This window comes from Lagenorhynchus albirostris, chromosome 15, assembly GCF_949774975.1.
Source record: "Lagenorhynchus albirostris chromosome 15, mLagAlb1.1, whole genome shotgun sequence".
Lineage (NCBI taxonomy): Eukaryota > Metazoa > Chordata > Mammalia > Artiodactyla > Delphinidae > Lagenorhynchus > Lagenorhynchus albirostris.
This window is the reverse complement of record NC_083109.1, coordinates 58177817-58192611: the sequence shown is the minus strand read 5'-3', so window position 1 is coordinate 58192611 and position 14795 is coordinate 58177817. Positions and strand designations below refer to the sequence as shown.

Sequence of the window (14795 nt, the reverse complement as noted above, 5' to 3'; positions counted from 1 at the left end):
CGCTTCCTGAGTTTGAAACAATAGACTTTAAATTTTTTATTTCAGTCCCTCTGATGGTAGATGGCCATGATGACTAAAACAACAAAATGAAAATTTAGGGAGTTCCCTGGTGGCCGAGTAGTTAGGATTCTGGGCTCTCACTGCTGGGGCCTGGGTTCAATCCCTGTTCGGGGAACTGAGTTCTTGCAAGCTGTGTGGCACGGCCAAAAAGAAAAAACAAAATTAAAGTTGAAAAACGTGTTGTCGTAGATTCAAATAGCTAAATTTTTAAATGGTTAAAGAAATAAGTTTGTAGGGGCTTCCCTGGTGGCGCAGTGGTTGAGAGTCCGCCTGCCGATGCAGGGGACGCGGGTTTGTGCCCCGGTCCGGGAAGATCCCACATGCCGTGGAGCGGCTGGGCCCGTGAGCCATGGCCGCTGAGCCTGCGCGTCTGGAGCCTGTGCTCCGCAACGGGAGAGGCCACAGCAGTGAGAGGCCCGCGTACCACACACACACAAAAATAATGTTTGTAAAACCAGAGACAGTGAAAAGATTAGTGATTGCCAGGATTTGGGGGAGGGGTTAGGAGTGGGACGGATGAAAAGCACAGGGGGCTTCAGGGCAGTAAAACTATTCTGTGGGATACTGTAATGGTGGCCACAGGACATTACATTATGCATTTATCAAATCTCGTAGAAGGTACAACATTAAGAGTGAACCCTAACTTAAACTATGGACTTTAGTTAATAATAATGTATCAATATTGGTTCACCAATGACAACAAACATACCACACCAGTGCAAGATGTTAATAATAATGGGGGCAACGGGGTGGGGGGAATATATCAGAACTCTCTGAACTTTCTGAAAGTTTTTTTTCTGTACACCTAAAATTGCTCTAGAAACAAAATTTGTTTATACTTCTTAAATTATTAGAGCTTAAATCTGCACTGAGACTGGTGGGACACTGGGTATATTCTTTCGACAGCAGGGTTTCTCGACCTGGCTACACATTATAATCACCTGGGGTATTTTATGCGCCGTTCTCCTCCTCCACGTCAATTAAATCAGAAACTTGTGCATGGGGCCTGGGCCTATAAAAAGGTTCTGAACCCAGTTTCCAATGTGGGTAGGAGGTGTGTGTGGGGGGGGTTCCCCATGCCAACGAAAAATGCCCTGGACACCAGATGGGTGTCCTACAATTCAACAATTTTGATGCTAATGGAGTTAGCATCAGATTCCACAGGTTAAGGGCTCAATTTTACAAGACTGCCCTCCTCCCCAAGATGCCAGTTGCAAGCCCAGGTTGTTACCTGTGCTTCTGACTGACTGACTGACTATAAGTCAGAGGTACCCATGACCTCCTCCCGCTTTGGATTCAATTAATTTGCTAGAGTAGCTCACAGAAATCAGAGAAACATTTTACTTACTAGATACCGGCTTATCCTAAAAGAATATAACTCAGGAACAGCCAGGTGGAAGAGATGCACAGGGTAAGGCATGAGGAAAGAGCTCAGAGAGTCCAAGCCCTCTCCAGGAGCACCTCTCTCCCCAAATCTCCAAGTTTTCACCAAAACCTGTCCTTTTAAACGGAGGCTTCATTACCCCGTCACGATTGAGTAAGTCATCAGCGATTGGTTCAGTCCCAAGCTGGGGAGGTGGGACTGGAAGTTCCAACCCTCCAATCGCTAGGTTGGTTCCCCTGGCAACCAGCCTCCATTCTTAAGTGAGGTCCATTAACATAACAAGAGACACCTTTATTGCTCTCCGCCCTTAGGAAATTCCAAGGATTTTAGGAGCTCTGTGCCAGACAGGGAAAAAAGACCAAATATATGTTTCTTATTATAAATCATAATATCACAGCATGTTTAAAAAACTCCTCAGGGTTTCTAAGCGATGGCACTACAGACTTCCATGGTTGGGATGGGTGAGATGGGTGAGGGCAGATGACACAGGGGTTTACAGCTCGTGTTCTGAAGTCAGATGACATGTGTTTAAATCCTGACTCTAATGAGCTGAATAACACTGGGCACGTCCCTTCTGGTCTCCAGCCTCAGCCTGTTCATCTGTAAAATGGGGATAATAAGAGCAATTTCCGCACCTGGAATTCCCTGGCGGTCCAGTGGTTAGGACACGGCACTTTCAATGCCGTGACCCAGGTTCGATCCCTGGTCAGGGAACTAAGAGCCCACAAGTCGCGAGGCACGGCCAAAAAAAAGAGCAATTGTCCAATGATGTTGCTGTGGGGATAAAATAATTTCATTCATGCAAAGCACCAAGTACAGAGCAAAGGTCCAATACACAGTTGTGTTTAAGTAAACTTGGGGTTGTAGGTGAGAGTTGCAGAGGTGAGATCCTGCACCCTTGTTTACAGATGGGGGAACTGAGACCTAGACAGAGAAAATTGTCCCTAATCACATAGCAGGTTAGTGAATGAAACAAGACTAGCACCTGGGTCAAACAGGTTAAGAATTTAGATGGTGATCTAGCAGGACTGGAGCATCTTAAACATACTGCAGGTAGTGAAAACGCCACCCTGTGAAATGCACAGGAGATGCATGCAGTTCCACAATGTACCACCAGGTAGCACTCCTACCCCATCTATGACCAAAGTCAGGACGTGGAAAAAATTTTAAGTTCTGGAGTAGAGAATTTCCACCTCTTCCCTTGGATCCAGCAAAAATATCTAACGAAGATATTAGATATCTAATATCAGTTATATATCAAGCGCCTGCAGTGTATACAGGCACTTGATATATAACAGAGTCGAATACACTGCAGGCGCTTGATATATAACTGAGTCGAAAAATAAGGTTCAGATCCATTATATATGGAGAAGTTGACTCGTTTGCTGGTTAAGAACGTGGATTTTTGAATGCCAGCCGTCTGCGTTCAAATTCCAGCTCCCCATTTACCAGCTTTCAAATCTTTTCTTCATGCCTTAGTTTCCTCCCCTGTAAAATGGCAACGATAATATCAACTCCCTCAGAGGATTATTGTTGGAAGGATTAAATAAGTTAATATGAGTAAAACAAGTTTTTTGAAAATTCCTCACACATTTGTGCAGTATATAGGTGTTAGCAATTGTTAATTTCTTAAACAAACAGCTTTATTGATGGACAAATGATAAACAGACTGCACATATTTAAAGCGTACAGTTGATAAGTTTTGACTTATATATACTGTACCTGTGAAACCATCACCACAGTCAAGATAGTGAACACACAGATCATCCCCCAAAGTTTCCTTATGACCTTTGCAAACCTGCCCCTGATCCCCGCCGGCAGTCACTGCCCTGTTTCCTGCCTCCATAGATGAGTGTGGATTTTCTAGAATTTTTTACCAGTGGAATCATACGGTGTGTGCTCCTTTTCATCTGGCTTCTTTCAGCATGTTTATTTCAGGTTCATCCACGTTGCTGAGTGTGTGAAGTTCATTTCTTCTGGCTTCGGTGAAGTATTTCATTGCATGAGTACACCACAGCTTGTTAATCCATTTACCTGTAGATGGACATTTGGATTGCTTCCAGCCTGCGGGTGTTACAAATAAAGCTGCTGTGAGCATTGTTGTATAAGACTTCATAATGACACACACTGTCATTTCTCTGGAGTAAACACCTAGGAGTGGGATGGTAGGAAACTGGTGAAGTGTTCTCCAGAGTGGCTGTCCATCCCCACCTGCAGTGTCTGAGCATTTTAGTTGCCCCATATTCTTGCCAACAGCGAGTGTAACCCGTCTTTTGGGTTTCTGGCATTCTAATAGGTGTATAGTGGCATCTTATTGTGGTTTTAATTTGCATTTCCCTAGTGAGAAATTATGTTGCCATCTTTTCAGGTGTTCATTTGCCATCGGCATATCTTCTTTGCCAAAGTGTTCAAATTTTAAGCCCATTAAAAAAATTTTTGGTTGCTTAAGTATTGAGTTTTGAGAATACTGTATATGTTCTGGATACAGGTTCCTTATCAGTTATATGTCTGGCAAATATTTCTCCTAGTCTGTGGCTTGAGATTGAAAATTCCCTTACGAATGTCTTTTGAAGAGCTGTCCTTAATTTTGATGAGGTCCAGTTTATCAAATTTTTTCTTTTACGTATTGTGTTTTAGAAAACATACCTAAGAAATCTGCCTTACACAAGGTCACAAATATTTTCTCCTATGTTTCTTTCCAGAATTTTTATAGTTTTAGACCTTAAATTTAGGTCTATGAGTCATTTGGGGTTAATTTTTTTTGTATGTAATTTTTGTATATAGTACAAGGTATGGTTTGAGATATATAGATATAGATATGTGTGTGTATATATATACACACACACACATATATATCTACAATTGTTCTAGCATCTTTTGTTGAAAATACTATTTTTTCTCCACGCAATTAACTCTGTACCTTTGCTGAAAGTCAACTGAGCATGAATATGTGGATATATTTCTGAATTCTTTATTCAGAATAAGATCTTTGTCTGTCTTTGTGCCAATACCATACTGTAGCTTTATAATAAGTCTTGAAGTCAGAGACCTCAAATCCTCCAACTTTGTTTTTCTTTTCAAAGTTGTTTTGGCTATTTAGGTCCTTTGAATTTCCATTTGAATTTTAGAATCAGTTAAATAATGTCTACCCCAAAAAGCCTGCTGGGATTTTGGTTGGATTTGCATTGAATCTAACCTTAAGTTTGGGAAGAACTGACCTCTTAACAATATTGAGTCTCCTAGTCCACACACTCATGATTTATCTCTCTATTTAGGTCCTTCTAGATTTCTCTCAGCACTATTCTATAGTTCTGTTTCTCGGTCTTTTTTTTTCTCTGTTTCATTTTGGGTAGTCTCTGTTGCTCTCTCTTCAACTTCACTAATCTTTTCTTCTGCAGTATTTAATCTGCCTTATTATAGACTGAATGTTTGTGTTGCCCCACTCTGCACACCCCAATTCATATGTTGAAGCCCTAACCCCCAATGTGATGGTATTGGAAGGTGGACCTTTGGGAGGTGATGAGGTCATGGAGAGGAGAGGGAGTCCACATGATGGGATTAGTCTTTATAAGAAGAGACACTTAGCTTGCTCTCTCTCCACACAAGGAAAGGCCATGTGGGAACACAGTGAGTGAGAAGGCGGCTGTCTGTAAGCCAACTAGAGAGACCTCACCAGAACCCGACTGTGCTGGCCCCGATCTCGGACTTCCAGCTTCCAGAACTGTGAGACATAAATTTCTGGTACTTAGAGTATTTTGTGTCAGTTTATGGTATTTTGTATGGCAGCCTTGGTCGACTAAAACATACCTTTAATCTCATCTTGTATATTTTTCATCTCAGACATTGTGCTTTTCCTCTCCAGAAGTTCAATTCAGGTATTTTGTTTTGTTTTTTAACATCCTCCAAGTCTCCACTTAATGTGGCCAATTTTTCCTCTGTCTTCTTGAACACACTGATGTAGTTGTCATAACTTTTTCAATGTTCTTGTCTACTAATTCTATTATCTGTATCACTTCTGGCTTGGGTTCATTAGATTGATCCACCCCCACCCCCACCCCCCATAATGGGTCTTAGTTTCCTCCTTCTTTGCAGTTTTTTCAATTGCGATCCAATTTTTTATTGGATGCCAGATATTGTGAATTTTACCTTACTGAGTGCTGAAAATGTTTGTATTTTTACAAATATTCTCGATTTCTTTCTGGGACACCAGCAAACGGACTGAAAACATTTTAATCTTTGGGGTTCTGCTTTTAAGCTTTATTAGGCAGGACCAGAGAGGTAATGAGTCTGGGACTAATTTTGCCCTAATACTTAGGCGAATTTGACTTGATGCTGCACAGATGATGAAATCTACTGTGGTTGGTGGGATGGGGAACTATTCCCAGCCTGGGGGAGCTCTGGGATTGTGCCCTCTGATGCTTTGGGGTTGTTCTTCCCCAGCCTGGGGTCATTTCCTCACAGGTGTGCACTGATCCTTCTCTGCTGGACACCAAGGGAACCATCTGCAAGTCTACAGAGCTCTCTCTGGGCAGCTCCCTCCTCCTTCGAGCTCTGTCCTTCAGACTCTAGACACATTGGTGTCCCACCTGCCTGGTTCCCTTAACTGGAGACAGTCCCCCTCCCTGCACCATGGCCTGGAAACTCTGTCCAGGCAGTGAGCTGTGGTGGTTGGAGGACTCACCTCATTTGTTTCCCATCTCACAGGGAGGACTGTCCTTCATGCCTGATGTCCAGTGTCTTGAAAATCATCATTTCATATATTTTGAGTAGTTTCAGATGGGAGGGTACAGCTAATCCCTATTACCCAATCTTGGCGGGAAGTAGATGTCCTATTAGGTTATATACGTGAATATATTACATATATAGTATGTTACTTATACTATATATATTGCATATATTACATATATACTAAGAAAAATTACAGTTGACCCTTGAACAACATGGGTTTGAATGCCCATGTCCACTTATACCTGGATTTTTCTCAATAATAAATACAACATTTCTACACCATCTACAGTTGGTTGAGATGTGGAATGGTGGATAAGGAGGGCCGACTATAAATTATACTCGGATTTTCGGCCATGTTGAGGGTCGGCGCCCCTGCCCCCCACGTTGTTCCAGGGTCGACTGTGTATATATAGCAGTATGGAAGGCTTAATCAAAAAATAAAAGTCTCCCCCTGTGCCTCCGTCCCACTCCTGTCCTTGTCCAAAGGTAATCACTCAGGCACTGGTTCCTGTGTATCTTTCCAGAAGTGTTTGTTCATATACAATTACCTACATATCTGCTCAAGTGGTACCATAGGGTATATAATCTTCTATATCTTGCTTTCTTCACTTACACTGATATCTCAGAAATCTTTTCATATCGGCAAATACAGGCCTAACTTCTTTTTATGCTGCAGAGTTCTCCATAGAATAGGTGTCGTATATTTTATTTAGCCATCCTGTACTGAGGGCCATTTGGTTAGCTGCACTTTTTCTCTGCTACAATCAATGCAGCAGTGAGCACATATACGTGTGTTTTAGCACACATGTATGTGTGTATCCACAGGTAGATTTCCAGAAAGATTGCTGAGTCGTTGGACACCAGCCAGGGCCAGTGCTCTAAGCACCAAAAAGATATCTTCCGAAATTCAAAGTGAAAAAAAAAAAAGCTATATTGTAAAATATAACTTCAGTTTTTGAATGATACAAACTGACACGGATGTTGAATTGAAAGCAGCTTCTTCCTGGATTTTTTCTCTCTTTCCTGTGTGTGACCCTATTTTTCCAGTTTTCTAAACACTGCTTTGGAGTCATCTCCAGTCACAGATTTTGGCTGTGGGAAGGACAAGTGACAGATTCCTATCTACCTGCAGGGGGCGCCCAAGGAACGCTTGCTGACTCGTTGAGGTGACCGCTGCAGAAAGTTCTATCACTGGACAGCGCTGCTCCAGCCTTCACCTAAGACAGTCTCTCCAGGCCTTTCTTCTGCAGGCGGATGGATTTCACATTAAATTCACAGACGTGGAGCTGTCCCTTCACAGCCTGTGAAAGTCAGGGAGCCACACAACTACTGAGCCTGCGCTCCGCCAACAAGAGAGGCTGCGATAGTGAGAGGCCCCCGCACCGCGATGAAGAGTGGTCCCCCGCTGGCCGCAACTAGAGAAAGCCCTCTCACAGAAACGAAGACCCAACACAGAAAAAAATAAATAAATTAATAAACTCCTACCCCCAACTTCTAAAAAAAAAAAAAAGTCAGGCAGCCATCTCAATGCTGCAGCTGCAGGCAGAGATGGCAATGAAATAGAGTTAGTAAGGGCTTCCCTGGTGGCGCAGTGGTTGAGAGTCCGCCTGCCGATGCAGGGGTCACGGGTTCGTGCCCAGGTCCGGGAAGATCCCACACGCCGCGGAGCGGCTGGGCCCGTGAGCCATGGCCTATGAGCCTGCGCGTCCGGAGCCTGTGCTCCGCAACGGGAGAGGCCACAACAGTGAAAGGCCTGCGTACCGCAAAAAAAAAAAAAAAAATAGAGTTAATGCAATGCTAGGCCAGGGGTCCCCAATGATCGGGAGGCGGAGCTGGGGTGGAGGATTGCAAACCCCATTCCGGGGGTCAGTCGGGTCCCCTCTCCCCCATCTCCCCAGCATCTCCTAGTCCACTTCCCGTAGGGATTTCAGAAATTGAATGAGTTTTCCATCAGCCGGAAAGAGATTGAAAGAATCTCTTTTACAAGAGATTGAAAAAAAACATCTTTTAGTGGTGGATGAGGGATCTCTAACCAGTGACGTGTGTAGTATATTCAACACCCAGAGCAGACTTTTTTTTAAACACCTTCCTCCTCTATACAATAATATTCCCAGTAATAATTATATTCCTGGTTACTTTCTTAGATTTGATACAGTTGACAGATACAAAGATTACATTTCGATTTTAAAGATACTGAGTTCAGTAAAAGATGTCATGCATGAACTGAAACGTCCACGTTCCAAACAAAAATATTACGCCTTGCAGATCACACTGTGTTTCACTGCTTTACATCCTAGACACAAATAAAAACTCCCAGTGTCACATAGAATGACAGAATGGAAGCAGTCCGTGTTCCGGTTTCATTTTCCCATCACGGCTAACCTTGTGTGTGCTAAGTCTACTGTCTGGATGCAGGGGTGCAAAGCACCCCAAGGGCTTGGAGACACTAACTGAGCCCAAAGAGAGATTCCCAGGCGTTAGGAACTTACTGTCCAACCAAACATGTGTGGCCCAGCCTGTGTGTGTGGTGGCTGACTGTGTAGTTGAGAGTTCCTTGAATTAACTTCTATGGATAATACAATATTTATTTAAAAACTAAGTAATAAAATGTGCTGATTTACATTTTATTAAAACTCAACAGTAATCAAAACAGAATTACCATAGGGCCCAGCAATTCCACTCTTTGGTAACTATTCAAGAAAATTGAAAACTTATGTCCACACAAAAACTTGCACAGAAATGTTCCCAGCAATATTATTCATAATAGCCAAAAAGTGGAAACAACCCAAATGTTCATCAACGGATGAATGGCTAAACGAAATGTGGTCTAGACATGTGATTGGGATAGTATTCAGCCATGAAAGGGAACGAAGTACTGACACCTGCTTCACCATGGATGAACCCTAAAAACTCCACTGCCCCATGCTTTGGAAGTCACTGCTCAGGAGTTCCCTAACAGTCACACACAAAGTATTTGAGTATTTTCACTTTCTAAACTTTTAGAAGGTGATTCCTTGAGTCTTTTGGACTGAGCTGTCAGGTTTTACTATTCCTTTTCGCTGAGTTTTGGTTGAACCATGGCCAACTGTTTTGAATTTACCTTTCTCATTTAATGGCATCTGAAATTTTGTCACTTCATCTATCCATCCATCCATCCATCCATCCATCCATCCATCTACGCAGCTAGCCATACACCCATCCACCTATCCATCTATACATCCATTTTTTAATTCATTTAACAAACCCAAATTGTGCACCTACTATACTCCAGGTATTATTCTAAGTGCTATGGGTACAAATATGAGCAAAAGCAAATAAGGTCCTTTCCCTCATAGGACTTATTTCAGGGCCCCACTACCCCAGGTGTGGTCTGTGGACCAGCCTCACCTGGGAGCTTGTAGGAAATGCAGCACCTCCAGCCCTGCCCCCAGCTCTACTCAATCAGAATATGCATTTTAATGCAGTCCTCAGGTGATTTGTGGACACATTCACGTGCGAGAGGAGCAGATTGAAAGGACTAGATGGGGACTAGAGTCCAGGTGAGACACACACAGTATTGTTTTTAGAACTTAAAACAAATGCATCATAAATAAACAAGACCTTGGGAAAAGCAATGGTTCAGGAGATGCTCTGATTCACCCCCTTAACCCTGGGTCTTCACATTTGGACCATCCACAGCATGGTACTTTTGTTTGCCTTTCTTATCACCCGGTATTCTTTTACATTGCTCACTGTGGTGGACAGAATAATAGCGCCCCGCCCCCAGAGATGTCTGTATTCTAATGCCAGGAACCTGTGGATATGTTACCTTACATGGTAAAGGGGCCTTTGCAGGTGTGACTAAGTTAAGGATCTCCAATGGGGAGATTACCATGGATTATCTGGGTGGGTCTGATGTGATTAGAAGGGTCCTGTAAGAAGGAAGCAGGAGGGTAGGGGGAGGGGGAGAGAAGATGCTAGCTGCCGCCTTTGAAGATGCGGGCAGAGGTCACAAGCCAAAGGATGCAGGCAGCTTCTGGAAGCTGGAAAGGGCAAGGAATCGGATTCTTCCCGGAGCCTCCAGAAGGAACCAGCCCTCCTCACACCTTGATTTGAGCCCCTTGAGGCTCATTTTGGAACTCTGACCTCGGGAGCTGTAAGAGAATACATCTGTGTAGTGTCAAGTCACTAACTTTGTGGTGATTTGTGACAGCAGCCATAGGAAACCAATACACCACACTCACCTACGGCATGATTCCAGTTTCTTTTTTCTCAGGAAACATTGGTATATAATGTTATATTAGTTTCAGGTGTACAACCTAATAATTCAATATTTGTCTGCATTACAGAGTGATCACAGTAAATCTAGTTACATGATTCCAAATTTAACAGAACGCTTTTTGATGATCATAACAATCATAGCGTTTCTCTAGGTAATTAGTGTGACTTCGGAAAACGTGGACATGGAGTCTGGCTTTTCCACTTCCTGGTAGGTGACCTTCGTGCCTCTTCTCTTGTGAAATGGGGAGGGGGGTGGGCTGAATCACGGTCTTCCCACTGTGCTCTGTGGAGCCCTAAGGACTTGGGGGAAGGGACCCCCCCGCACCTCTGGCTCCCTCCAGCCAGAGCAACTTAGGGGTCTGTGTCACGTGCCCTGCTTCTGTGCAAGAGTTTATTTGAAGACAACCTTCCATATTAGAGTGTTTTAAAACCACTGCATTTAAAAAAAATTGTTTATAATAAAATGTTGGCAGAAAAATAGAAACGACTTCACTGAGATGTTCTCTGAGCTCCCTGGCAGCCCCACTGCAAAGCACATCTACGGCTTTTATCTGGCTCTCCTTATCCTCAGGGGAAGCGGCATTACCTGAGCCATTTCCCAAGACTAGCTGTGTGCCCTTGGGCAAACAAATGCACCTCTCTGAGCCTCAGTTTGCCCCCCTGTAAAATGAGGGCTCGAATAACGCCACCTCCAGGCGTGAGCAAAAGGATTACATGAAATGATGTGGCAAAGTGTAGTCTAATAATAATAGTAACACCAATAACAACTGTTGATCACACACTAGGTGCTAAGTACCTTGTTCTGCGTTTACTTGATTCTCACAGCGTCCGAGGGAGGCACAATCCTGGGCATTTTCCAGGCTGGGAGAGGGGACGGAGCTGGGATTCCACTCGAGGGAAAGGCCTCTTCTGCCCGGAGAGCACTGAGCAGATTTCCTCACACGCGACCTTCCTGGCCATGGGAGCCCCTCAACCGCTGTCACTGACTCAGTGACTGACATTTCGTAAGCGGGTTGGAGTGGAGGCCAAGGCAGTGATCTGCAGATCTGACCAAGCGTCTCCCCTACTCTCCACACCTGTTAGCACAAGTTTGTGTGCCCCATGCGCAGTGAGGCCAAACAAACGGAAACGCTGGAGTTTGGAGCAGAGAAAGGTTTATTGCAGGGCCATGCAAGGAGACAGGTGGCTCAGGCCCCCAAAAAACCCCTGAGCTCTCCGAAAATTTTTGGCAAAGCATTTTTGCTTTTTGCGGTACACGGGCCTCTCACTGCCGCGGCCCCTCCCGCCGCGGAGTACAGGCTCCGGACGCGCAAGCTCAGCGGCCATGGCTCATGGGCCCAGCATGTGGGATTCTCCCGGACCGGGACACGAACCCGTGTCCCCTGCATCGGCAGGCGGACTCTCAACCACTGCGCCACCAGGGAAGCACTGGCCCGGGTTTTGATTGTGATGCTATGGCCTCAGCTGGGGCAAGTGAGCAGGGGTCCCAGTAAGGCCCCACCCCCCCAGGCTTTATGACAACAGTGCCGAGTCATAGAGGTTCTGCCCATCCCTCAGAGAAGCTCCTTCCCCTTCCTGTGGTGCCTTGGCCCCCTTAGGCACAGTTTTGCCCTAGCGGAGCTGATGGTGGAAGATGGAGTTTCTTGGAACCACTCAGACTGCCAGTTACTGTGGCCCCAAGAAAGCCTGTCGCATCAGCACGCTGCCCCCGGTTGCGTCGGCCCCGGTGAGCCAGGGGTGTTACCAGCCCTATTACCTGCCTGGGTACCGCTACCTGAACTCATGGAGTCCCAGCCTCTTCTGCAAGGTCTCCAACACCCAGACCTGCCTGGACGAGGGAGCCACGTGCCGCAGCGCCCTGCGGCCGCCCACCACCCTGCCGGCCGTCCGCTCAGCGCTCTTCTGTCGCTACAGGCCCCATGACTGGGACCAGTCCAACCAGCTGCAGATACACACGGCCGAGGCCTCTCGGCTGTGGGCCAACCAACTGATGGGCGACTCCATGCGGCTCATGCAGAACAAGGACCAGCTGACGCGCCAGATGCAGGAGGGGACCGGCCGGAACCTGGGCCAGAGGCTGTCGGACATTGGCTTCTGGAAGTCGGAGCTGAGCTATGAGCTGGAGAGGCTTCTGAATGAGAACCACAGCCTGGATGAAGTCAAGAGGCGGCTGGAGTGTGCGGCCGAGGAACTGAACTGTCCACTGCAGGTGAGTGTGGGGTGCGGGGGGGGGGGCTGACGGCCGCTGGGATACCACGCCTGCAATGCAGCCCCCCACACTCCCCTTGAGTGAAGATCAAGGTGATGGGCGCCGTGCAGCTCAGTTTGAGCTGCATCATCATCTATAATCGGCTTTAAGCTAAAATTATATAATATATATAACGTTTATTATATATTATATAATTTTATATAATTATATAATTTTATTATATAATTATATAATATATAATTTTATTCTATATTATATAAATTATATATATATATAAAACTTAGTCAATTGACAATAATCCCAGTCCAATCAGGGTTCCTCAGACTGAATGGAATTTCCTTTTCTCCTTGGGGTTACATCAAAATCACAGGGATTTCATAAAGACATCACAAGCCTGTGTGTTAGTGTATGTGATGGTCTTTAGAAGATGTGTTTCAAATAACTGCTCTATTTTTCTCTGTAGCCCTTAAGACCTGCTAACATACTGTACAATGTACTTCTTGTTTTGCTCTACACACTAGAGTATAGGCACCATGAGGGCAGGGATTTGTCTGCTTTTTCACCAAGGACTGCTGTTCAGCTGTGGGGGACCAGTATGTCTATGCTGGTCCTCAGTGAGCAGTGTCTGTGCTGACTGCCTGTCATCTAGACCAATGTTCTGAATGTCTTCCCATCCTGGCACAGCGTGTGGCACACAGCAGGCACTCAGGAGGTATTTGTTGAATAAATAACTGAATGTGGACATCCTCCACACTTTGGTTTCCCAGTCTCCAGCCATATCCTGGAGCAGTTAGGATAGCTTTAGGCTGCATGTAAACAGCTATCTGAGTACAGCAGCTCAGCCAAATAGGAATTTCATTTTCTGTTATGAGAATTCCAGAGGAAAAGAGGAGGATGCTGCACCCTCCACGTGATACCAGAAGGGACCCAGCCTCCTATCTGCTTGGCCATCCGTAACACGGGGCTTTTGTCCTACTACTTTCAAGGACGTTTCAGATCTCATATTGCAAACTCCCACTTGCCAGGAGCATTTGGAAATTCTCAGTCGAGGCAGGAGGATGGGGTAGGGAAGGGGCAAAATGCCAACTGTGTCTGTCCCTTTTTATCAGGGAATATCAATTTTCCAGAAGGTCCATTATGTGATTCCATTTTTAGCCCATTTGCCAGAACTCACATGGGCTCCCTGGGTGCAAAGGAGTCTGGGTAAGTGAGCATTTTTCACTGGGTCCTGGAGTGGACACTGGGTGAGGAACTGGGATTATCTGCCTTTGCTGTGGGAGATCATTGTGGCCACACGAGATGACGTTCTGCTGCTCCCTGGAGCGTGTGCGAATGCAGAACCCCTGCCTGCAAACCTCCTGCAGCCGCGCCTGCTCTGTGTCTGGCGTGGGGGCTTCTGTAGGAGAGGCCCTACCTCCATGTTTCCCCTGGAGACAAGACACAGGTTCTCACCACTATGGGATGGGGGTCCCTACTGTTTCCCTATGCCCCCATGTTCCCCCCTGGAAGGACAGTGGGCAGGGCTGCTGCTCAGAGACCCAAAGCAGAATCTGAAATCTAGCGCTCCTCCCCTCTCCCTGACTCTCTCCTCACTCCCCCAGCCTGTCTGGAAAGCCCAGCTCTGCCCCATCACGTGGCCCCCTGTGACAGCCACAAGGGGGCACAGGGACCAGAGGCATCTCACTTCCATCCACTTGTCTCCAACTCCAAGGTTACCACCTCATTCCAGGTGCCTCTCAGTGGACAATGGTGACGGCCTCCTTCCTGGCCTCCTGACCTCTAGCCCCTCCAACGCATTTTCCAGACAGCAGCCAGAGGGATGGTTTTAAATATTAAACCAGATCTCTGCACCTCCCCACTAAAACCCCCTCAATGGCTTCCTAATGCATCCTAGTTAACATCTGAGTTCCTTGTCACAGGCCCAATGGCTTCCTGTCTGCTGCTCCTCCTACCCCAGGGCCTTTGCACTGGCTGTTCCCTCTTCCTGGTGCATTATTCCCATTCATTTCTGCTGCTTCTCATAATTCAGGTCTCGGTCTGCCACCTCCTTAGAGAAGTCCTCCCTGACCACCCTGCTTGTTATTCCCCACCCACCCACAGCTCCCTATTTTCATCACAGCCCTTATCACAGTCAGAAATGATTGAGTTTCTTCT

General features: G+C 45.7%; 1 protein-coding gene and 1 non-coding gene across 2 annotated transcripts in view; both read left to right on the top strand.

Moving 5' to 3' along the window:
* Positions 1-2086: 2086 nt before the first annotated feature.
* Positions 2087-2158, top strand: TRNAE-UUC (transfer RNA glutamic acid (anticodon UUC)). Its single transcript has one exon. It is a non-coding gene; the product is annotated as a tRNA-Glu (tRNA).
* A 9907-nt stretch (positions 2159-12065) lies between these two features.
* Positions 12066-14795, top strand: part of TEKT5 (tektin 5) — a 38443-nt gene continuing 35713 nt past the window's right edge. The window contains exon 1 of the mRNA XM_060124656.1: positions 12066-12641. Coding sequence (XP_059980639.1) covers positions 12066-12641 — 576 coding nt within the window. The remainder of the gene's footprint in view (positions 12642-14795) is intronic.